This window comes from Artibeus jamaicensis, unplaced genomic scaffold, assembly GCF_021234435.1.
Source record: "Artibeus jamaicensis isolate MK-2021 breed Jamaican fruit bat unplaced genomic scaffold, CSHL_Jam_final scaffold_833, whole genome shotgun sequence".
NCBI classification, from domain to species: Eukaryota; Metazoa; Chordata; class Mammalia; order Chiroptera; family Phyllostomidae; genus Artibeus; species Artibeus jamaicensis.
Genome location: NW_026522056.1, coordinates 430,145 through 451,625, shown reverse-complemented (window position 1 = coordinate 451,625; position 21,481 = coordinate 430,145). Strand labels below are relative to the sequence as shown.

The window sequence follows — 21,481 nt, the reverse complement described above, 5'->3', positions numbered from 1 at the left end:
AAGGCAAGAAAAAATATGTTCTTAAAAATGTATTAGCTACTACTAAGAGTCCAATGGAACACCAACACTGTGAAGGTGAAGGCAAACATTTTTAGAACACCTTCCTACCTACAAAATATTTTTGCACCATAACTGGTACTGGTTGGGCGGCAGGTCCTGAAGTTTGGGATTTTACATTAATATGGTTATTGCGCGGCCCAAGTGCGCTATGAAAGTGGAACAGACACCCCACATGAAAAGAGCATCGGTGGGAGAAACTCATAATAAAATCATTATGATTCTTTATTAATTGCAAAAACAGGTAGCGGACATCCCAACTTTTAGAAATAGTATGTGTACAAAAACAAACGGTTTAGTCACTAAACCACATGGTATTAAAATGGAGTAGATTGTTCCATAGCAGCTAATGTACACCAGAATCCATACCGAATTCTGGAAATAAAACCATGTGAGCCAGGACAATGACCTTCGCAATGGGCATTGTGCACGGTCCAGACAATGGGAAACTTAGACACACAAACAAAAGACAAACAACAAAAGCTGCCAAAAAGGCATAGGAAACACCTGCTTTTTTTTTTTAAATGGAAAAAGATACTAATGACTATTTCATATGATGGTTTTAAAATAATATATGCTTTACTGCAGTGACCACACAACTAGATTTAAGGCACTGTAGGAAACAATGTAGTATCTGTAGTTTAAGTGCAGAATTTTCTGTCTTTTCAGATTATGTGTAGTGACAACAGGAGAAAATCTTATAGGCAACAACAAAATGCTTATTCCTCTTCCAGAAATAACGTGTTAAAAAAGTATCATGATTATATATGTATCAACTTTTAAGTGTCTCTAAATTTGAAACAATAGCACAACACTGAATATTTGCAGCGAAAACCACACAGGATGACGCTGCTCATTTCTACATCCCTGACCTGTCAAAAGGAGACTCATGAGATTCTGAAAGAGCTCACAAATCACACCAAGGAAAAAAATGGGTCAATCTGGTTTGACCTTCAGAGACAGAAACATTATTTATTTGTTCAAACAAAAAAAATCTGCTGAAAGGTTTTGGAAAAGTTTTTCTCTTTGTGCTTGACCCCACCCTTGTGCAGGGTCTTCCAAAGGATCCACCTCAGTGGTGGTTTAGGGGGCCCTAGCATGCCTGGCTCAGGAAATCAGTGGCACTGTTGTCAATTACTTCTTGAAATTTCCAATGGCACATGTTTCTTTCATGTCAAAAGTTTCTGTGAAAAATAGTAAGAACACATGGGAAGTCTCAGGGTGAGATACAGCATCCTTATTTTCAAAAAGCAAAAAGCAAGGGAATTCCCCTAGCTACTTAGGGTGGGAATGTGATCTTGGTCATGCCCACAGCCTCCTGCCTCCTCTCCCATTTCCAGCCAGCTCCCTCTTAGTTTATTCTGAGAGTTCCTGTTGATGCAAAGCCAATAGAATACAGAGATTAATGGGGCAATAACTGCTAGATTTGGGAATGACGGTGAATTCCTGGAACAGCCAATGTCAGGCCACAGGCAGAAAAGTTTAATTCTAGAGTAATCTTACAAGATAATGCCACCTCCCAAAATATTTCCCAAAGAATGTGGAATATTAATGCCAAAAGTAGAAGTACATGAAGAACACCGGTGCTTTTGAAAATATTTATCAATACTTGTTCACAAGTTTAGGAACATCTAGACTAGGTTTGATATGAAACTTGATAAATGTAAAAAGACAACATTGTACTCTAGAAAGTTTCAGAGAATTAAAAATACATACTGGAGATGGCAGAGTAGGTAGACACTGTACTTACCTCCTTCCAAGACCACACCAAAATCATAACTAAATTATACACCAAGCTACTGGACAACCATATGAAGATGAGCTAAACAGAAGTCTTAAAACTAAGAATATAAAGAAGCCACATAAAGACTGGTAGAGACCCGAAATAAGCTGGCTCACACCTACGTGTAGCAGTCGAAAATCTGGAGGGATATCTGAGCTGCAAGGCTCCCCTGAGGGGCAAGTGTTCTCAGCCCTATGCTGGGCTCCCCAGCCTGGAATACCAGTGCCAGGAGGAAGAGCCCACATAACAGGCTGTCTGACTGAGACAAAAGACTTGTGGAAACCCAGGCATTCTCCCAAAGGGCCCACGTGCACACTGTTGCTTGCAGGAGCTCACACTGACTCCAGTGGAGGTACAGAGGCATGGGGGGTGCCTGAGAAAAACAGGGAGAAACTGAGTTGTGTGGCTTCTGGACAAGGGCTGCAGGGATGGCCACCACTGTCCCTGTCTTGAGCTCTCTCCTGACGCAACAAAAACTGATTGTGCACCTATCCTTTTCAAATGATTCAAAAAATTCAAGAGGAGAAAAGGCTCCCGAGCTCATTTTATGAGGCTAGCATTACTCTATTTAAAAACCAGACAAAGACCTTAAAAAAATTATAGGCCAATATGCCTGATGGACATAGATGCAAAAATCCTTAACAAAATACTAGCAAACAAAAGTCAGCAATACATAATAAATCATAAACCAATAAATTAAGTGGGATTTATTCCTGGGAGGCAAGGTTGGTTCAATACCCACAAATCAATTAATGATACACCACAGAAACAAAATGAAGGATAAAAACCATATGATCCTACCAACAGATGCAGAAAAAGCATCTGACAAAATCCAGCACCCATCTGTGATAAAAACTCTCAGCAAAGTGGTAATATAGGGACCATACCTCAACATAATAAAGGACACATATGACAAACCAACAACTAACATCATACTTAATACAGAAAAGCTGAAAGAGATTTCCTGAAAATCAGAACAATATAAGGCTGTCAACTTTCACCATTTTTGTTCAACACAGTATTGGAAGTCCTAGCCACGGAAATCAGTCAGGAAAAAGAAATAAAAGGCATCCATATTGGAAAGGAAGAAGTAAGCCTGTCATTATTTGCAGGTGACATGATACTATACACAGAGAACCCTAAAGATTCCACCAAAAACCTACTAGGACTAATACAGGGATTCAGTAAAGTAGAAGGATACAAAATAAATATTCAGAAACTGGTTACATTTCTATATACCAGTAATAAACTATCAGAGAGAGAGAGAGAGATTAGGAAAACAGCCCACTTACATTTCAAAATCCCAAACTTATTTATTGCACATATTTTAATCCAAGGAGAATTATCTGACTCTAGGAACTTTCTTTTGCTTCTTCAGTGACTGTTAGGAAAAGAGACAGGAGACAATGCAGAGTCCCTCATCCTCTACAAATGCCAGTTTCAAAGGACTAATCCATTCATCTTTCTGATCAACATGGGATTTCCATTACTCATCTTTCCTTCCAAGATAACTGACATTTTTGAAGGGTATCCTTTTTGTTAAATTTTATTTCCTTCCACTAAAGAAGTCTATTTAATCTTCTGGAATTAAGGAGTTCATTTTCATCCACAAAGTTCTTTTTGTTTACTTCCTTCGTCTGATTATTCCACTCGAGGGTATGCAGATGGCTACATATCCCTTTTCATCAATGCTATCCTCAAAAATAAAATCCTAAAAATACCAGTGGCAATTAACATTTAGAAATCTCTTTTTTGGTTAGTAGCCATCCTCATGGAAAGTCTGTGTTTGAATTAGATCAGTCTTAGACCAGTAAAGCAGAGAGATAAAATACCAAGGCCTCATTTCCCCCATCTCCAAATCAGAAACTTTAGCTGCAACTTTCAATAATTTCACAGGAATCAAAGTAAAATCCTGGATCAAGTTTCAAAAATTAATCATACAAACGGAGGACCAAAGGTCAGGAAGCAGAAGCAATGAGGAACACAACAAAAAACTAAAAAAAAATTTTTTGATAGAAACACAATGCTTATGAAGCAATCCAGTGACATGTTAGGTATGAGAAGGTGACATGATTTTAAGACAGTGTCATAGAAGAGCAGCATCCAGATCCAGGGAGAAAATAGTTTCACTTCTCACTGGACAGGCAACTAGTTCATAGAAAGCTGAGCTCAAATCTGAAGGCCAGACAAAAAAAGGGAAGTGAGAAACTCAAAGATGATTAGAAGGAGGTGACTGTTTTCATATGAACAACTGGTGAAGGAGTCAGAGATGCAGTGAAAGCAACAGTCTATACTTTAATATGAAGAAGGTCAGGAGCTCATGTTCTTCCCTAAATTCTGCCAAGTCAGTACATTTGGAGGAAATGAGGTTTTGACTGGGGGTAAAGAAATGACAGGAGAGAAAGCTCACTTGATGGCGTATGAGGAGCTGTGCGGTTGGGGTGAAATGCTGGAGGCCCGTCATCTAAGCCTGTGTGTGTGTGTGTGTGTGTGTGGTGTGCGACAGGAGGGTGGGGTTCCTGATGAGGAAACAGGTGTGTGTCAAAGCTAAACTTGTCCCTGAAAGCTGCGCTGCAACTTTCTCAAGGGCTTTGGCAAGAATAGCCCCAGGACATGCCATGGTGGGGAACTACCTGCAGAATGACCCAGCAGGTTACCATGGTCACTCTGGTAGTGTCATCTGAAGGTATTCAAATAGCTCTGTTGTCACTAAATGCATTATTTTAGCCTTCTTGTATTTCAAATTAAACATCCTAATGCTATTAATTAGTTCAATCCCCATTTCCCTGCCTCTAGTTGACTGAGAGTAAGCCCTTCCTTGTTTGACCATCCCCAGGTTCAATACATGAAATCTCATGGTAAAAAAAAAAAAGACTGTTTAAATATAATACAATTATGGCACTAATATAACTTTATTATAAACTCTGACTTGGAGAGGGTAATTCTAGGTTTTCAGGATGATCTTTAGTCATCTCTTACCCAACTCTTGAGAAGAAGCAGGCTAATGTCATTCCCCTGGCATCCTTGATGTCAAAATTTACTCTTTAGAGGAAAAACAAGTTCACACACACAAAAAACCCCACTGGCTACAGCAGAATTCATTTCTAAGAAAAATTTAAAGCTGGTAACGAGTAGAAAGAAATATTCAAGGGCCTCAAATATGGTTACTTTATTTGTTGTCAACGGCATGTCTACCACTGGCTTCCTTTTCAGTGGAGTTGCGTGGTGAATCTTATCATTTTGAAATTGTAAGTGGGACTCAATGTTTACACGAAAACCTCAAAGGCAAATTCTGATTCTGTTTTTGAAGAAGAGTTGAACATTTTAGTTCAACTTTTAGGAGTTAAATAGTTTCCTTTTGCAGTAATATAATTTATATTAATTGAGGTGCTTGAAAAATAAATTTTACTCTAGATGTATATAAATCTATGCTGAGGCTTATATTTTTTCCTGTTAAATTACCAAGAAAATCTGTCCAACTTCCTTCCATATAGTCCGCAAAGAACAGAAGATTATTCATCTTTCTCAGATGTATTCTTCCACCCTTCCTGGGCATGATGTTGGGAAAAAGATTCGTCCGTGTACTAGACAAATAATTCTACCATTCTATAAAGAGAAATACAAATATCTGTGAAATATCAGGTGTTAAATAAATTCACTGTAAGGCCTTCACATGAGGAAGCTCATCTTCCTGTCTCAGAGTTGTGCTTGAATTATTTGGGTTACTTATTCAATCTTCTCTTTTAGGTTGCAGAGGTGTTGCTTGGGGCTGTGGGCACATACAGGAAAATCTTGTGAAAGATTTGTGAGTTCTGTCCTCTGTATACTTGGTGCTGACTTACAAGGCTTGCCACCTCCCTGAGCTGGGTTGAAAGAGTAGGATGGATGTTAAAATCAACAGGACCCAGAGAGAACTGAAGCTTCCTGGAGAGTTTGTTAATTTTGTTCCAGATCTTTGCAAATTCATTTGTCCTCAAAGGCCATGGCAGTGTGTCTTTTACCAAATCTAAGAAAGGCTAGTTTGGGCGGATGTTAAATACATGTGCAGTGCACAAATCTGATCTTGACATTAGGACTCTCTTGAAACATATCTCCCATCTTCACAAGGCTTTAAAAACGCCATCCTCACCATTTAGTGTATTTTCTTAAAAATAACTGCTACTGTGAAGAGCTAAACATGCTAGCCCTTTAGTTTTATTACAGAGAATCCAACCTCACCACAGAGTCCATTCATCCCTCTATTTCTTTATTTAAAACAGACTTCAAGCTTGAAGAACAGTTAAAGTGCCTTATAAAGACAACAATTTAATAAAAAACACTAATGCTGACAATGCAGCCAAAAACTTATTAGGCCAAAGATATTATTTACCCAGTATTAATTATTTCCGTTTCCTTTTGTTTGGCTTCCCTCCCCAACCCTTTCTGGTTTGAAATCTTTAAGAATTATCTACTCTAACAGTGTTTTGGATGCAAAAACTTTTGTTCCTATAGCAGGATTTTTAAGGTCCTCATGGTGGCTTAGGAGAAGCTATTGACTACGAATATAGGGCTTCTACTGGGTTACTGGAGTCTATTCCTGATTCAGTTCTAGAATTGAAACTTCTACGCTGGACATAAAGAGAGAAGGGACAGAAATATTTTGATCTCTCTAATTAGTGAAAACATAGGCCCTTTTGAAGGCCTCTTTGTATTTCCCATATGAGTCAGACATCTGAAAACTTGAATGATTCGGCTGTCTACATCACAACAGAATAGTCTGAGGGGACGCCAGAGGACTCAGAATGGTAGGCTGTCTCAGGTTGTGCAGTTTCTGAAGAAAGACTGCAAATGCCTAAAGCAGTTAAAAATAAACTAATGTTTACCCTATCGCCAGTGATGTCTGCAGCATCTTTGACTTTGCCTATTAAGGACACAGGTAGCTCCCTCTGATTAAAGAAAGTGAAAATAAAGCAAAGATGAGATGACCCCAGTTTCCTGCTTCTTGAGGTACCCTCCATATGTGTACATTTAGGAAGCAAATTCAAAAGGCCCCTCAGTATAGACAATGTGCATGTGTGACTTGATCATTTCTTGCCATTTTCTTCTGGTTACTATTTTACTATTTCTGGAAGAAGACAAAAAGTAATTTCAAAACTCTGCAAAACAGTCTGTTAGTTCTCTATTGTAGGAACAATCTGAAGTGGGAGTTCTTAGACTGAAGAGCATTTAGCTTCTTGTACAGACGTCTGACTCTAAAGGACAGTGGACAATAACTGGACAAGGAAGGTCTTACATTTTTCCATATGAAGACTCAACAACCTTAGACACTCTTTTCCTCCTGGGAGGGGGAAGACAAATTCAAAAAAACTTCTATTTTCAGAGTAGCTTTTAGAAAGTATATCATGTTTGGTAAGATTTTTGCACTGGTCTTTTTAGAAATCCTGCAATTGTTTACTAAGAATGAATTGGAAATGAATAAAACAAAACAAAGGTTTTTGAAGATCGGTGTTCCTTGTCTAACAGAAAGGGGGAAATGCTTTAATGCTGTACTTGTCACAACATTCTATCAAGAGGTAGGAAAAATGAAGGATTTCTAAAAGAAGAGCTTTAGTTTGGTTTTGAAGAACAGTAGAAATATTGATTCTCTTAGCTGAGTTTATCAACAGTCTGTTGGCGTCTGTGGGGTTTTCAATCAAGACGCTGAATAGTTATTATCATCATTATCCTGGTTATGTTTTCCTTGAAGCCCTGAAAGGTCATTTTCCCAGAACTGTCAACTTCGGACCCAAACCCAGGTAACAATTCACCATTCTTAGTGACAGTGGCCGGTGTGGACAGCCTGTCCCCCTGAGGTTTTGCTTGCTTAGGTCACCACACAAAATCTATGAGAAGCTCATGGGCGCTCCTCCTCCTCCATCTGCCCCGACCAGTCGGGTGGCCTCATGGGGTCGTTTTTGTGTTTCTGCAAAAGCCACATCACCACTAATGTTCCTGTTTTACTCTGTCTTTAAAACAAAACAAAACAAAACAAAACAAAACAAAACAAAACAAAACAAAACAAAACAAAACAAAACATGTGACCACAGCTTATGTCTGGTGGAACAGGGACCTGCCTAGGTTTAAAAAAGGGTTAACTTTTCTCTCTTGTTTGTTCCCTTTTGCCTGAGCTCTGAAAATTTTAACTCTGTGGTTTGTTTGGATGTACATTTAGAAGGGAATGTATGGCTATGGGTGCGTGGTTTTCCCAGAAACAGACAGTGGGCTTTCCCGCATTTCCAGGTAATAGATACTTCACTGAAGATTTGTGGTGTTTAAGACACTGAGGCAATTATCTTCCATTAGCAACACCTGAAATCAAGAGCGCAGCATGACTTTTTTCATCATGAAGGAAAATGATGTAGGCTGCCAAGCAATTTTTGGTCTGTATATATGTTCAGTGTCCATCAGAAGAGGAAGAGATGAATAAACAAAATATGAAAACACTGAAAATTCTTCCTCTCCACTCAGGTACAAAGACATTGATGTGCAAATGCTTCAGTATTGATCACTGAACTGTACCTAGTGTAAATGTGTTCTCTGCTAACTATATTACCTATTGAATACTTGCTTCACTGATGGGTCATGGGCAATTTCTGTTAATTACAGCCACTCTGGTTAATTCTCATCAATGATTTTCATGATTCCTGTTATTTAACAATCTATTTTGCTGGTGGGAAACAACGAAATCCAGGGTAAAGGCTGTCATGCTTCAGATAAAGGAAATGATAATTTCAATGATCATGGGAATCAATTTTTTCCCTAAGCACTGATTGTGTCTCTAATGATGCTCTTTGAGTGAATTTAGTGAGGTAGTGGTAAAATTTCATCCTTTTATGTGGGCTTTGAACTGGTCCATTTTCCATCAAGTCTGGTGAACGTTATAATGGTCTTTTTGAAATTAAGTATTTTTCCCTGGCTGGTGTGGCTCAGTGGATTGAGTGCTGGCCTGTGAACCAAAAGGTTGCCATTTGATTTCCAGGGCATATGCCTGGATTATGGGCCAGGTCCCCAGTTGGGGGCAGGTGAGAGGCAACTGATCAATGTATCTTGCACATTTATGTTTCTTTCCCTTTCTTTCTCCTTCCCTTCTCTCTAAAAATAAATAAATAAAATCTTTTAAAAAAGTGTATAGAATTGTCCTTGTCTTCCTCAGCTGCATAATTAAGTTATTTCTGCAACAGTTTATTAAAACTTCTACTTTAACAAAAATGCTTACTAAATCTTGTAGGAAAGAAAGCAAGAGTGATATTACATTCTGAAGTTGGGGATTGGATTACCAAAGGTCTCCTGCATGGAAGAAACCAGATAAGGAGTTTTCAGGAGGGAAGTGCCTTGATCAGAGCTCAAGTTGGAACTGGAAATACACAAAATACAATTTCCCTAAGAGGCCACGCAGTGAGATGGAAGATGTGGTGACAAATCAGTTAAGAAAATCTTCCTGACTGGCTCACTGACACATTCTGTACCTATACCACTTCTAATGTGCTGTACTTGTGTGGGTCTATATACTTTTGAGATAACATCTTTTTTGTAAAGGTATAAGCCCAGCAGGTTACAAATCTTGGCCTTACTTTCGTGAAACTGACATTTTATTGTTTTATTTTTGTCTAGGATATAATATCCAGAATAGTCTTACAGCTTCAATGTAAGTTTTTGGCTCTTTTTTCTACTCCCCACTTCCATACCCACTAGAACTGTAATTTTCAGTATGGTAGCCACTGCGCCTTATGGGAATCTTCAATTTGAACTAACTCAAAGTAATTAAAATTTAAAATTCAGTTGGTCCATCTTATTAGCCACACTTCAAATGCCTAAATAGCCATGGTAAAGAATACATGAGGGGGAACACCCCCAAAACAGAATTGTTTTCTGGAGGGCAGGCCCCTCATAGTACAGGCTTCCCCTGCTCGGTGAGTGTTGTAGGAACCCATCTAAATCAGTGCACCAGTTGGTGATGTTGTGAGAGGCTGTGTTCAGCTTCAGTGAATTTTTTTTGGAAGACTCACTCTTTCAACGTATTTGCCCATTTCATGATGGGTGATTTACAAGCACACCTGCCCACACTGCACTGAGTATTCAGCAGTTTTTGGCCCCAAAATGGCACGACCCCTATGTCCCACCCTCTCTATCCACCCAATCTTGTCCCAGTGACATTTTTTTGTTTCTCCAGATGGAAAAGTCCTTAAAGGGAAATGTTTTTGCTGATGTAGAAGAGGTGCAACAAAAAATGGCAAAAGCACTAAAAGGCATTAAAATCGATGAGTTCACAAACTGTTTTGAGCAGTTGAAAAAATCTCAATAGATGTATTACATCAGATGGAGAGTACTTTGAAGGTGACTGAAGTTTAAACATGTAAGAATAAATAGACAATTAAAAATAAATTATGTTTTCTTGGGTTTTCCCTTGTAAAGAATATTCCTATCTTCTCAGAAAATTCTTTTGGTGAGCACAGCACTAAAGTATCAGCTCCAGAAGATTAGGGGTACTGACTGCTTTGCTTACTTCCATATTCCTGTGCCTAGACAAAGCCTACATCATGAGAGATGTGCAACAGATATCTGTTGAAGGAATACATTTGTTTTTAAATTTTAGGAGCCAATTACTTAGTCTTTGCTAGGGGCCAAGTCTCATGGCATTTTCTTTGACTAGAACTAGATCCTAAGTGAATGAATCATCAAAATATGAACCTCACACCTTCCCTGCATAAAGATCTTTGCAACTTGAGTAAGTTATAAATATGTAACGTTTCTAAAGAAGTCTCCTGAATAGCTTTTCACCTCCCTCAGTCAGATGGTCTCCAAGACTCTTACAGAATATTCTCGCTGTCCTGACCTTCCTTCTTTAACTTCACCTTCTAGGAGTCTCTCTTTCCTTGGCCGGCTGGCATCACCCTGGCTTCCTCACGGTCCCTTAAACACGCCAGGCACACCTGTATCTCAGGGCCTTCGCTGTTCATGGCATCTTTCTCACTGTTCACTTAGACAAGTGCCTTGCACACAGACGATAAAAAAATAAATATTTGAGTGAAGAAATATGAGAGTCCATTGCCAAAAGGGGGCTGGGTTCTTCCTACAATGGCAGACACAAAAGGAAATGCCGCTTTTTAAAAATGTATCACTATACATGATGTACGAGTTAAGTGGGCATGTTTAAAACTGCTGAAATACTATTTCCCCTGAAGAAAATATCTAAGTGATCGAGTTGCTTCAGCTACCGTGGCAACTGGATATGCCAGAACCACTGTTGTTGCCCAGGCACACTAAAAATAACCACACGATTTCGAAAGTGGTTGAAAGCTCTGTGTAGACAAGGGTTATGGAAACCTGGAGGCCAGGAAGTGTTTCTGCTGTTTCTGAACAATTCTTTGCCTCTTCTGGGCTGTGACAATGCATTACGTATACATGACTTCCGTTAAGTATGCTGAGCATACCATTGAAAAGTGTCTGCCTGGAAAAAAAGCAGCGGGTTTGAAAAGAGCCACAGCAGCACTGGGGTTTTCATTCAACACATGCAAGTACCTTCAAATAACTAAGTTAGATGGCCACATTGCTTATGGAAACCTACGGGAATTATCCATTATACACAGTATACAGTGTACATTCTGAACTGAGTATCTCTCCATAGCACTGCAATGGTCTACCAGTTCTCAGATCTATATTGAACCATTTCAGATAAAATTCAGTTTTGCTTTGAAATCTTGGTTATACACATTTAAGGGTAAGGTTTATGATTAGCTGTACACGATAGGAGATACTATTATCAGCAAGACTACATCTCAGCTTAGAGAGCTCTTTTCATCTCTATCTGTTTCCTTCCTCACCGCCCTGGAGAATCCCATTCGTATAGGTCGACATCTGGCAAGAGGAGTACAGAGACAAAAGAGTAATGTACTGGAAAAGAAACTCATCAAAAAGTCCGAAAGCTTGAGTTTTGTTCTGGACCCAGACTGGAATAAGCCATTTACCCCTGATGTCAATCTCCTCCTACCCTCCTGTGGGAACGAGAGGACTTAGGCTAGATCACCGGCTCTGACCAGGGAGTGCACAGACAGCTGGGCCGCGGTTCCCGCCTCTCTGTGCTCCAGCTACTGGCTTACTGGAATTATCCACGGGGCTGTATGTAGTTCTGCCTGTGAGAAACTATTCTCTCTCTGGGACAGTCCACTGCCAACTTCCTCAGGGGTGGAGAATCAGGCACGACACACTTTACACAGAGCTTATTCATTCAGTAACATGAGAATTCATTTGGAATTGGAATCCATAGTATATTTGTAATTTTTGCTTACAGTCCAAAAGTTATCCAGTAACGTACAGTTTCTGACGTTGGCTGTCACCATGGCAAGGAACGAATGAACTCTACCCCATGCCCATATAAGGCTGAGCTAGCTGCCTGCTCCGGGAAGGGAGGGCTGTGCAGCCAGGCATTGTCATCACCGCTACAGTAGCACCGTGGGGAGAATATATAGTCCGGGACCCCAGGGGAAGCTGTGGGAAAGAACAAGCTCGGCACACAGCTCCCTGAACAGCAAAATCCATCCAACTGCTATTTTTGTGCATTACATTACTTAAAAAATATACGATCAAGCCACAAGTAGAACAGAAATAGCCCTGCTTTCTACAGAACACATTGAGATAAATTTGCTACTCACCAAATTTTTAATATACATATGCCAGGATTGAAGAACTGAAACTAACACTACCTCTTAATAAATGATTTAATGAAGTATATGCAATTGTCCTAACAATACATATCTTTAGTAATGTACTAGGTTTACCCCACAGAAAATGATAAAGGGCATCACTTATTTCTCCTCAGTAGGTTTTCCCCTTAACTTTTACCATGAGTCATTTCTGTCATCTTATTAATATTCAATAGCACATTTGAATCAACTGGGCACAATGGGTAAAAACCAACCAACCTGGACCTGTGTGGACAAAGGGCAGTGTGAGTCTCTGTCCAGCACTGATGCTGTGTGGACCACCGTGCGGTGTGAAGAGGACAGCCATCTGAACACTGCGGACAGTGGTCCTGCAGGCCAGGCCCCACGGCAGGGTATCATTTGGCTCTGTCTCTTAACCGAACTACTCAGACAATTGCCAAAGCTCAACTTAATTTGATCAGTACTCATAGCCTGTCTGAATATAGGCAAGCCACGGCCACACCGGCTGAGGGTGCTCACATTCATGACGTCAACCAGATGGTGTCCTGTTTCTACTTCATTTGTCAGAACAGGCTCAAGGTATTTTCTTAATTAGTGACAATGGGACATGAAAAGGTTTCAATGCCCGTACTGTAAACTTACTATTAATTAGAGAGACCTAGAGACCCTTATAAACCTTCCTTTTAATAACTTCTTTGAAAAGACCTCTGGCATTTTTATAAGAGTATGCTGCTATGTAGGTGGTATTATCTATCGAAATAATCAGAATGAGCAAGCTTTATTGAAGAACAAAATTCTTGTAAAAGCACCAGGGGAAATGTTAATACACTGGTTCTAGATTAAGTAAATAATTGTACAAAGTGAAAAGCGTGGACCTGGTAACCTTCTCCTCAGTTTGTTCGGGGCCTGTCTGGCTGATCACACAGAGAAGAATGCAGAGTCCCTCTAGACCTGAACTCCCTCCCACACGGGCGCGTCTCCCAGATGTTTGTGCACCGCTAGTTTATCTTCCCTGAGCCCATATAAGGCCAGCCAGTGCTTAGGGTGGGGAGCGCTCTGCAGCCAGACACTTCCATCACTGCTCCAGAAGCATCACTGGGGAAATGCATAACAAAGGACCCCAGGGGCATTTTAAATCTCATGGAATGGCTTTCATACATTTTAAAAATACATATCCTTGTTAAATGCTGATAAAGGAACTTCAGCTAGAAAGTCCTAAAGTATAAAGCCCCCACTCCCAAAGAGAGGAGAGCCCATTAGTAAGACGATGGCAACGACAAACTGTTTTGAGGATTACAACTCATGAGGACACAGCATATGGATGGAAGCTTTGATCTAGGGGCAAGAAGCTTCTCACTGTGACCTTTACTATTAAAAAACGAGCAGGCACATGTTATTAAATACAACCACCACATTAATAAAGAGGTTCCCTATTATAAGTTTACTTAATACAGGGGTCCCTAAATCCTGCGCCATGGACTGATGCTGGTCCATGGTCTGTTAGACACCAGGATGCCCAGCAGGAGGACAGTGGCAGGCAAAGGAGGGAAGCTTCGCTTGCACTGCTGCCTGAGCTTCGTCTCCTGTCCAGAACCCGCCCCCCCCAACCCTGCAATCCCTGGTTCACAGAAAAATTGTCTTTCATGAAACTGGTCCCTGGTGCTAAGAAGGCTGGGGACTGTTGACTTATTTGATTTTTGGAGGGGGTTCAGGAAGGATGAATGCAGTAACATCCTACTACAGAGCCCAAGATCCAACAAGATGGTCCTTTCTCCTGGGGGGTAGAGATGGGGAATGGCTACTTTAGAAACTGATTTCAGGATTCATGCTGGTAAAACTCATCGGAATACCTGAGGACTGCAGTAATTTCTGTTTCCAAAGACGGGGCAATGCGGGCAAGAATTCGCAATTGCCTCTAACATCCTGGCATTGGAAAAGCATGCGTTCTAGAGGAAAATGCATGATTCCAAAGCATGAAGACTCAAAAGACCCCGTCATAAAGCAAAATACTGCTGCTCACACTGCCACACACCAACATGGGCTTAAACATATATACAGGGTCCAGCAGAAGTAAGGCCTGCTTGAGTGTGGTTGGTAGAGTACTAATACTGGTGGAATGATATAGTTTTAATTTGAACATTTCCCCTAAAGTGTCATATGGTGTGCTTCAGTATAATGTTATGTTACAGAATTATATGCTTATGATTTTGTAATAAAAAAGGGGTGTTATTTGTGCTGGACTTTGTATAAACAGTATCTTTTTTTAAGATCAGTAATGCCAAGACTCAAACATCAGCTTTGACGGAAACAGAATGAGAGGTCACTCTGATTGAACATATTAAACCCCGTATCAGTTCAAATTCTACCAGCTGTTATAATAATTTGGGGCGACCTTTCTTTTCTTATCTATGAAATGGGTTACATAAAGGACATTCAGGAAATGAGAAGAATAATTAAAAAAATTAGAATGATTCTCAGTGGTATGAGGCTGGTGCCTTCTAGTTTGAACATCTATATTGCAGTATGAATGCAACTATATTTTCTCTGCGTAATACTTCTATAAAACCTGTACTTATATATCACTATAAAACATAGTTGCATTATATATACATATACAGGCATACATTTATAACAAAAAATAAGAGAAAAGATGCTTAAGATAGTTAGCATTATTCTTAATTTATTAAGAAAGTAGTATAAACTGATTCAATTTTATATTATATTATTGTTTGTTCCAGTAGAGAAGAATGTGCCTGCATTATATTTCTTAGGAAAGCGTGCGGTTGACTTGATCAGGCAACTATAGGCGCTTCCACTTACAATGGAGGGTATAAGGAAAACAAAGTCTATTGCGATGCGATGACTTACCCGCCCTCCTTTCTCAGGGTAGCACTGGCAGCCGCCACTGCAGTCTCGCCCTCCACAGGCCACATCAAACTTCTTCACACCCTGCAAAAAGAAAACACAAAGCAAAGAAAAAGTTATATAAAATCCTGTCAACTACAGTACATATCATAATGCTATCTGTTGAGAGTACTTCCAACTCATAGCAACTATCTATTCATTCAAAACAAATAGACTTTAATTTTTAGAGCAGTTTTAGGCCGACAGCAAAGGCACAGAGATTTCCCATAAAACCCCTGCCCCCACATGCTTTCCCCATCAACATTCCTCCAACAGAGTGGGACGTTTGCTAAAAATCTATGAACCCACAATGGCATGTCATTATTATCATCCAGAGTCATAGTTTATATCAGGGTGGCCCTTGGTGTTCTCCATTCCACGGCTAATAAGCCTCTTTTCAGTGCCTACTAAGTACCAAATGCCAAGGTAGATCTGGGCGTGGAAATCAAGGAGAACATTCCCTGAGTCACAGGGATTCCATGTGAAGTAAACCCATACTAACACTGTGTTAAGAGGTTTACTATGAAAAAAGAACCTCCATGCATATAGGAAGTGCCCTTCATTCTGCCTGGAAATGTGGGCGATGCATTCTAGAGGAGGAGCTGTTCAAGGTTAAGTTAAATAGGGTACGCAACTCTGGGCCCCCACCCCACAACACAGATCCTGGGGGGTTAAAGGGAGGAGGGTTCTAATGAGGAGGAGGAACTTGCAAATACACCTGATAGGATGACAAGCCCTCACGTCCGTAGGTACCATGACACCCATGGTGCTCCCCTGCAGAGCAAAGCCCACTTCCTTCCCTTCACTCTGCAAGCAGTGCTCATGTACAGTAGGAGGGTGCAGGAAGAGTATGTATTATTTAGTCAGGTTGGGGTGGCAAAATAGAACTTTTTTATCATACACTGAGATATAACTCTTTAATGAGCTGAATGAGGCATCCGAGGGAGTTCTCTGGCTGGACAATTCCAATCAGGATTAGGGGGAAAAGGTGTTCCTTGCCCTCCATCTAGGTTTTTCAGGTAAAATATGGACTTGGAGATTGGACTGTGTCTGAGCAGGAGGTCCGGTCGGCCCTCTTCTCTCTCCTCTGATCAGCCAAGCCCTCCCATTCTCTTCTGAGTTAAGTCTCATTGACTAAAGAGGATGGTAGTGTGGGAACTCCCTCTGCAGGTTTTCCAGCTGCTCTCCATGCTAGCACCCTCTCGTCCCTGGCGCAGCACTGGACTTTTACATGGAAATGCAGGCGTTCTACCTGGCCGCCTCTGTCACTCACCAGCATGGCCTTCCTCAATGTGCAACCTTGGATGGCACACAGGTGAACTTGGACCTGAAACCACCTGGCCAGAGTTTTCCTTAGACCTCAGCAAGGACCACTGTTCTCTTTGTAGAGAGGTCTCATTTCAAAGTTTCACTTTTGGTTTGTTTTTCATTATAATTCTTTACCTAATCTACTATCAGTCACTACTTTAGAGAATTTAAAAAAATATGGAAATCTCATATCCTGTAAAGAAACCAATACCTGGAAAGCTTTTTAAATCTCCTTTAGGTTATCTTTTTGGCCTGAGTGAGGTAATGAAACAGCTCAAGTCTCACAGTGTAAAACATGTATAGAATCCTTTCATGCCCTCAAAATATAACTCTAAGTGTTTGCCATTTTTTTAAATGGCTTCAGTGTTTATCTACAGTGGGGATCATTATTAAATTCCATTATTTTGAATACTTGATTTTTATAAATTCAGCTCCATGCTAAGCCCTGGGTTTTGTGGACTGCTCTTAGCACTGAAGAGAGAGGTCTAGAAGGGCTGCCATATTTATATTTTGCTTTACGTCTGTGACACGAATAGGTACACTGGCAGGTGTCCCTGGTCCATACAATAATTCATTTAGCAGTTGTTTGGAAAGTGGTGGGGGACTTATCAATCTAATGGGTGAAGCATAAATTCTTATTCTCCATCTGGTGTTTTACATGCTATTTTTAGTTTTGATCTCTGTATATAAATAAATCTCTGTATGTAAAGCCACTTGCCAAATCTCTGTATATAAATCAATGGTTAAAATGATTTTAATGGTTTCAAATTGATCCAATAGACTCTCTACTTTAGGCTTAAGCTATGCACTGGATTTATTTATAGAAATGAGTTCTTCATAACCTGCTCAAAATGTAATAGTGCTTCTTTGCTTTTGGAGGTAAGACTTGAAGGACTGATAACTCCTGGTCTCAATACTTTTTCAACTATGTGTCAGTGGCTCAGATACCCTGTCTCAGGAGGTGATGAATACATCATCGACAGGTAGCCCTCTACCTTACAAACCACAGATGATTCTGTCATGGAATTCCAGCCTCACACATGTGCATTGCTTCTGTGTGTATGTGTGTGACGTAATGTGGGGTGTGTACGCATTTTCCCATCAGCATCTTACATATACTACAGAAGGACTCTTATAAATTCCAAATCGACAAGAGCCCTAAGTACCATACACCGGAATGTCAAATCTCTGGGATGAACAGAAGTATTTACTTTATTAGGGAAGGGCATGTGTTCTAGAAATAGAAATCTCTTAAAGACTGAACAAGTCTCAGACCTGAGCCTCTGCATTCCCTTGATGGGACCTGGGCTCTGGAACAGTCTCAGGACATGAATGCCCTTCTGAGGACCTTGGATGAGGCATGTGTCAACCCACGTCTGTGTCCCAACTCCCACCCCATTCCCAGACAGAAGAATATTAAAAGCTCACACCAACCACTGCCAATGCTCCAAGCTCTTGAGTCTACCCTTGCTTTCATTGCTCAACACAACTCACAAGACAAAGCATCATCCTTCTTATTGTCAGATCCTTGATAAAGATGACTGGTTCCCTCCCATCCTACACCCACCTCAAGAGTCTGCCGACTACCCTCAAAGGTGGCCCAGTTGGGATCTTCAACTTCAGAGTACCCAGGAAGGTATGCTCTCACTTGTATAGTTCAGGCTCTTTCATAAACATCAATTAAAGCCTCCAATTTGAAGTTTTTCACTTCAAGTCTGAATTCCCATTGGTAGCACTGTGTAGAGCAATATTCCAAATCCCTGCTCTTCCAAGGCCCCCTGTAGATCACTGGGCCAGGAGGATCCCATGGACCCTGCTCAAGGTGTAAAGAGTATCCATTGTCATGGATCATACCCCAGTTATTAACCTGAGCTGGCCAAACTCTCCTCCACCTTGTTTTGAGGTCCTTCATCTCTGGGCAGAAAGGACTCATGGCCTAATGAGACCAATTATACTGAAAATCAATGAAAACTGGTAAGGTCTCCCACCCCCTGGAAATGCCTGACTCTAACATGCACAAATCCCGCGGCTTCATATTCACCCGGAAACTCTCCTATCCAGCCTCTGGAACCACCAAGGAGCCTGCGCCATGTGCTTCCCAGCTTTGAGTGTTCAGGGGCACACTTTCCTTCAGCTGCACCAGTGAGAAATCACCTAACTCCCCCAACTCCAAACTAATGTGACAGCTGAAAGGGGTCTTGGGGAGAACTCATCCACCCTTCTACATTGAAAACTCATTCACTCATTCATTCATTCATTCTTCACTGAATGTTTACTCTGGGTGATGCACTGTGCTGGGCAGTGGATAAAATGTAGGGCCTACAGCGTGCAAACAAGTTGACAAGAAAATTAAGTAAACATACAATGAAACCTACATAATTTCAATTATGGTGAGTGCCATTAAAATCATACCAGGTAACAGACTACCTTAGCCAGGGCTCTTTCCCTTGGGCTCCACTGTGCTCCCTTCTCCTTACAGACCTACCTCACAAAGAATAACCTCCCTGCTGTCTGACCTGAGACCCTTGCTGCTATTTCCAAGGGGACAGACAGAGAACCACTCACCTTCATGCTTAGAAAAGCAAGACCTATGGATTATTATCATCAGGAAATCAGGAGCATCTTAAATTGGAGTGAATTTGAATCCATTCTTCTTATAACCCTCAGGATGCCCCTTCATAGCTGGATCCCCCAACTCCTGTCTAAGGACTCAATTTCAATCCATTGCTACTTTATAATCCAGGACAGTCCGCAAGTGTGGGACATCCTCAGTCCTCCTTGCCCAGCCGAAGTCATCTCAGTTGCTACTGAGATACTTGAATTCAAACTGTGGATCTAACTTCCAAACTTTGGAAGGAGTTTGACTACGGGGATTAATCAATAATTTCCTCTGCAAAAAAAATGAACATTTACTGAAGACCTGCAAGTGCTCCCATCTTGGCAGCTGTCTGGTCACCCATCAACCTAGAGACTAGGCCCCACTGAATTCATCTGCTCCTTCCAGAAGAAGTAGATGAATTAAGAAAGTTGGGGAGAGGTATTGCAGACTTGGGAAGGGTTATTAATTTTGATGTCATTGTAAGCTTTTGACATCTCAAAAAGTGTTGTGGAAGTGATATCAATTTTGAACAATAAGTGTAATTATAAGTTTTGGAAAAAAGGATAAAAAGAAAGCAGCTTAAACATGAGAAGCATAGATAGACTGGGAATATCTCTAAGCTACATCTGGAAGAGATGGAGGATGGGTAATCTTTGAAACAGTTAATATTTGCAAGGGAAAGAGTGGAGTGGAGAGAGCTGTGGACACTAAAGAAATGAGAAAGAGAGTGTTTGGTGATCAAAGAGTTTGAGGAATATTTACCTGAAAGTAGTGTCTCAGTAGGAGGAGGGAGAGAAGGAAGGCTGATTGATCAGAGGCAGAGGCTCAGACATAACACACAGAGGTAATCAAGAAATCCATGGCTGAAATGCTGCAGTTCTTCATCTAGAACAGGGGTGTCAAACTCACTGTCACAGCGGGCCACATCAGCCTTACGTTTGCCTTCAAAGGGCCAAATGTAATTTTAGGACTGTATAAATGTTAAGTACTCCTTGACAGTTAAGCAAGAGCTCAGCCCTGCCACTGGGTAGAAACAAGGTGCTGGGCTGGATAAAAGAAAGTGGAGGGCCGATTCAGCCCTCGGGCCTGGTGTTTGCACCTATGATCTAGACCATCTCTACTCCTAGTGTGGAGTTGTGGGTGCAACATCGGCTTCACCTTGGCAATAGTTAGGATTGTAGACCCTACCTCAAATGTACTGGATCAGCTCCCACTTTCTAACCAGATCTCCAGGTAGGCACACTGAAGTCTGTAGAGCACTGCACTAGATTAATGGCCTGGCATTGTGAAGAGATTTTGTTGAGAGACCATGGGAAAACTGCAACCCCCTGAGCAATGTCCTTTAGTGGAATAGGAAGCGGTATTTCCTACAGATTCAATGTGTTCCATGCCTAAAATGGACTTAGGCATGTCTGTCCTAGATGAATGTCGGCCCTCAGGCTGCCTTTGACCCCAGCCACCTATGGCATGTTTAGAGAAGCTCTGAGCACAGTTGCTGAGCTTCTAATCAATCAAAGCACCAAAAATTTTGAGTCCTCAAAATTCCTCGAAAATTCCTTATTCAAAATATCCTTTTTAAGACTCTTCCTGCCCTGAGTTGGTAGCCAGCACTGCTGTGCTATTAGAAAGCCTAGGAATTGAAAATGACTTGACTCTCTTAAGAGCCATTTGGCAATGTTAAGGCATTAGATACATTTTCTAGAAACCTTGGATCATTTTCTACTCAAATGGAATGCAACTGACATGGTTTCCAGGGGCAACGTGGAGAGCTCTGAACAAGAGATTTCTTGGTTAGCTTTTTATATGGAAATTCTGCGCTTTGGAGCCTTATCTGAACCTTGGCGTCATCACATTTAAAAAGATTTAAAAGGAGATCTATTATTAGCATGGTCATTCAGTTCATCCTAGACATGTCCAAATCATCCCAGATGCACAGTCTAAATTCCATGGGCAGTCTTTTGTCTCTGGCAGAAGTGATGAAATCTTTTAAGGAAAGTGGGAGTTCTATCTGGCTTCCCGAACCAGGAATCTATCAGGGTCATGTACAGAATTTCTTCCCTTGAGCCACTGGCTCTCTGGCTGCAAGCAGAGACTGCTCTGCCATCTATAAATGGAATTCAGTAAAGAGCAGTAAAGAGTCAGAGCAGAGAT

The 21,481-nt window shown here is 40.9% G+C and overlaps 1 protein-coding gene across 3 annotated transcripts in view; it reads right to left on the bottom strand.

Moving 5' to 3' along the window:
- COL4A2 (collagen type IV alpha 2 chain) overlaps positions 1-21,481 on the bottom strand; it is a 183,693-nt gene that overhangs the window by 120,642 nt on the left and 41,570 nt on the right. For all 3 annotated transcript variants that reach the window (XM_053659816.1, XM_037125655.2, XM_037125654.2), the window contains exon 4: positions 15,388-15,468. In XM_053659816.1, coding sequence (XP_053515791.1) covers positions 15,388-15,468 — 81 coding nt within the window. The remainder of the gene's footprint in view (positions 1-15,387; positions 15,469-21,481) is intronic.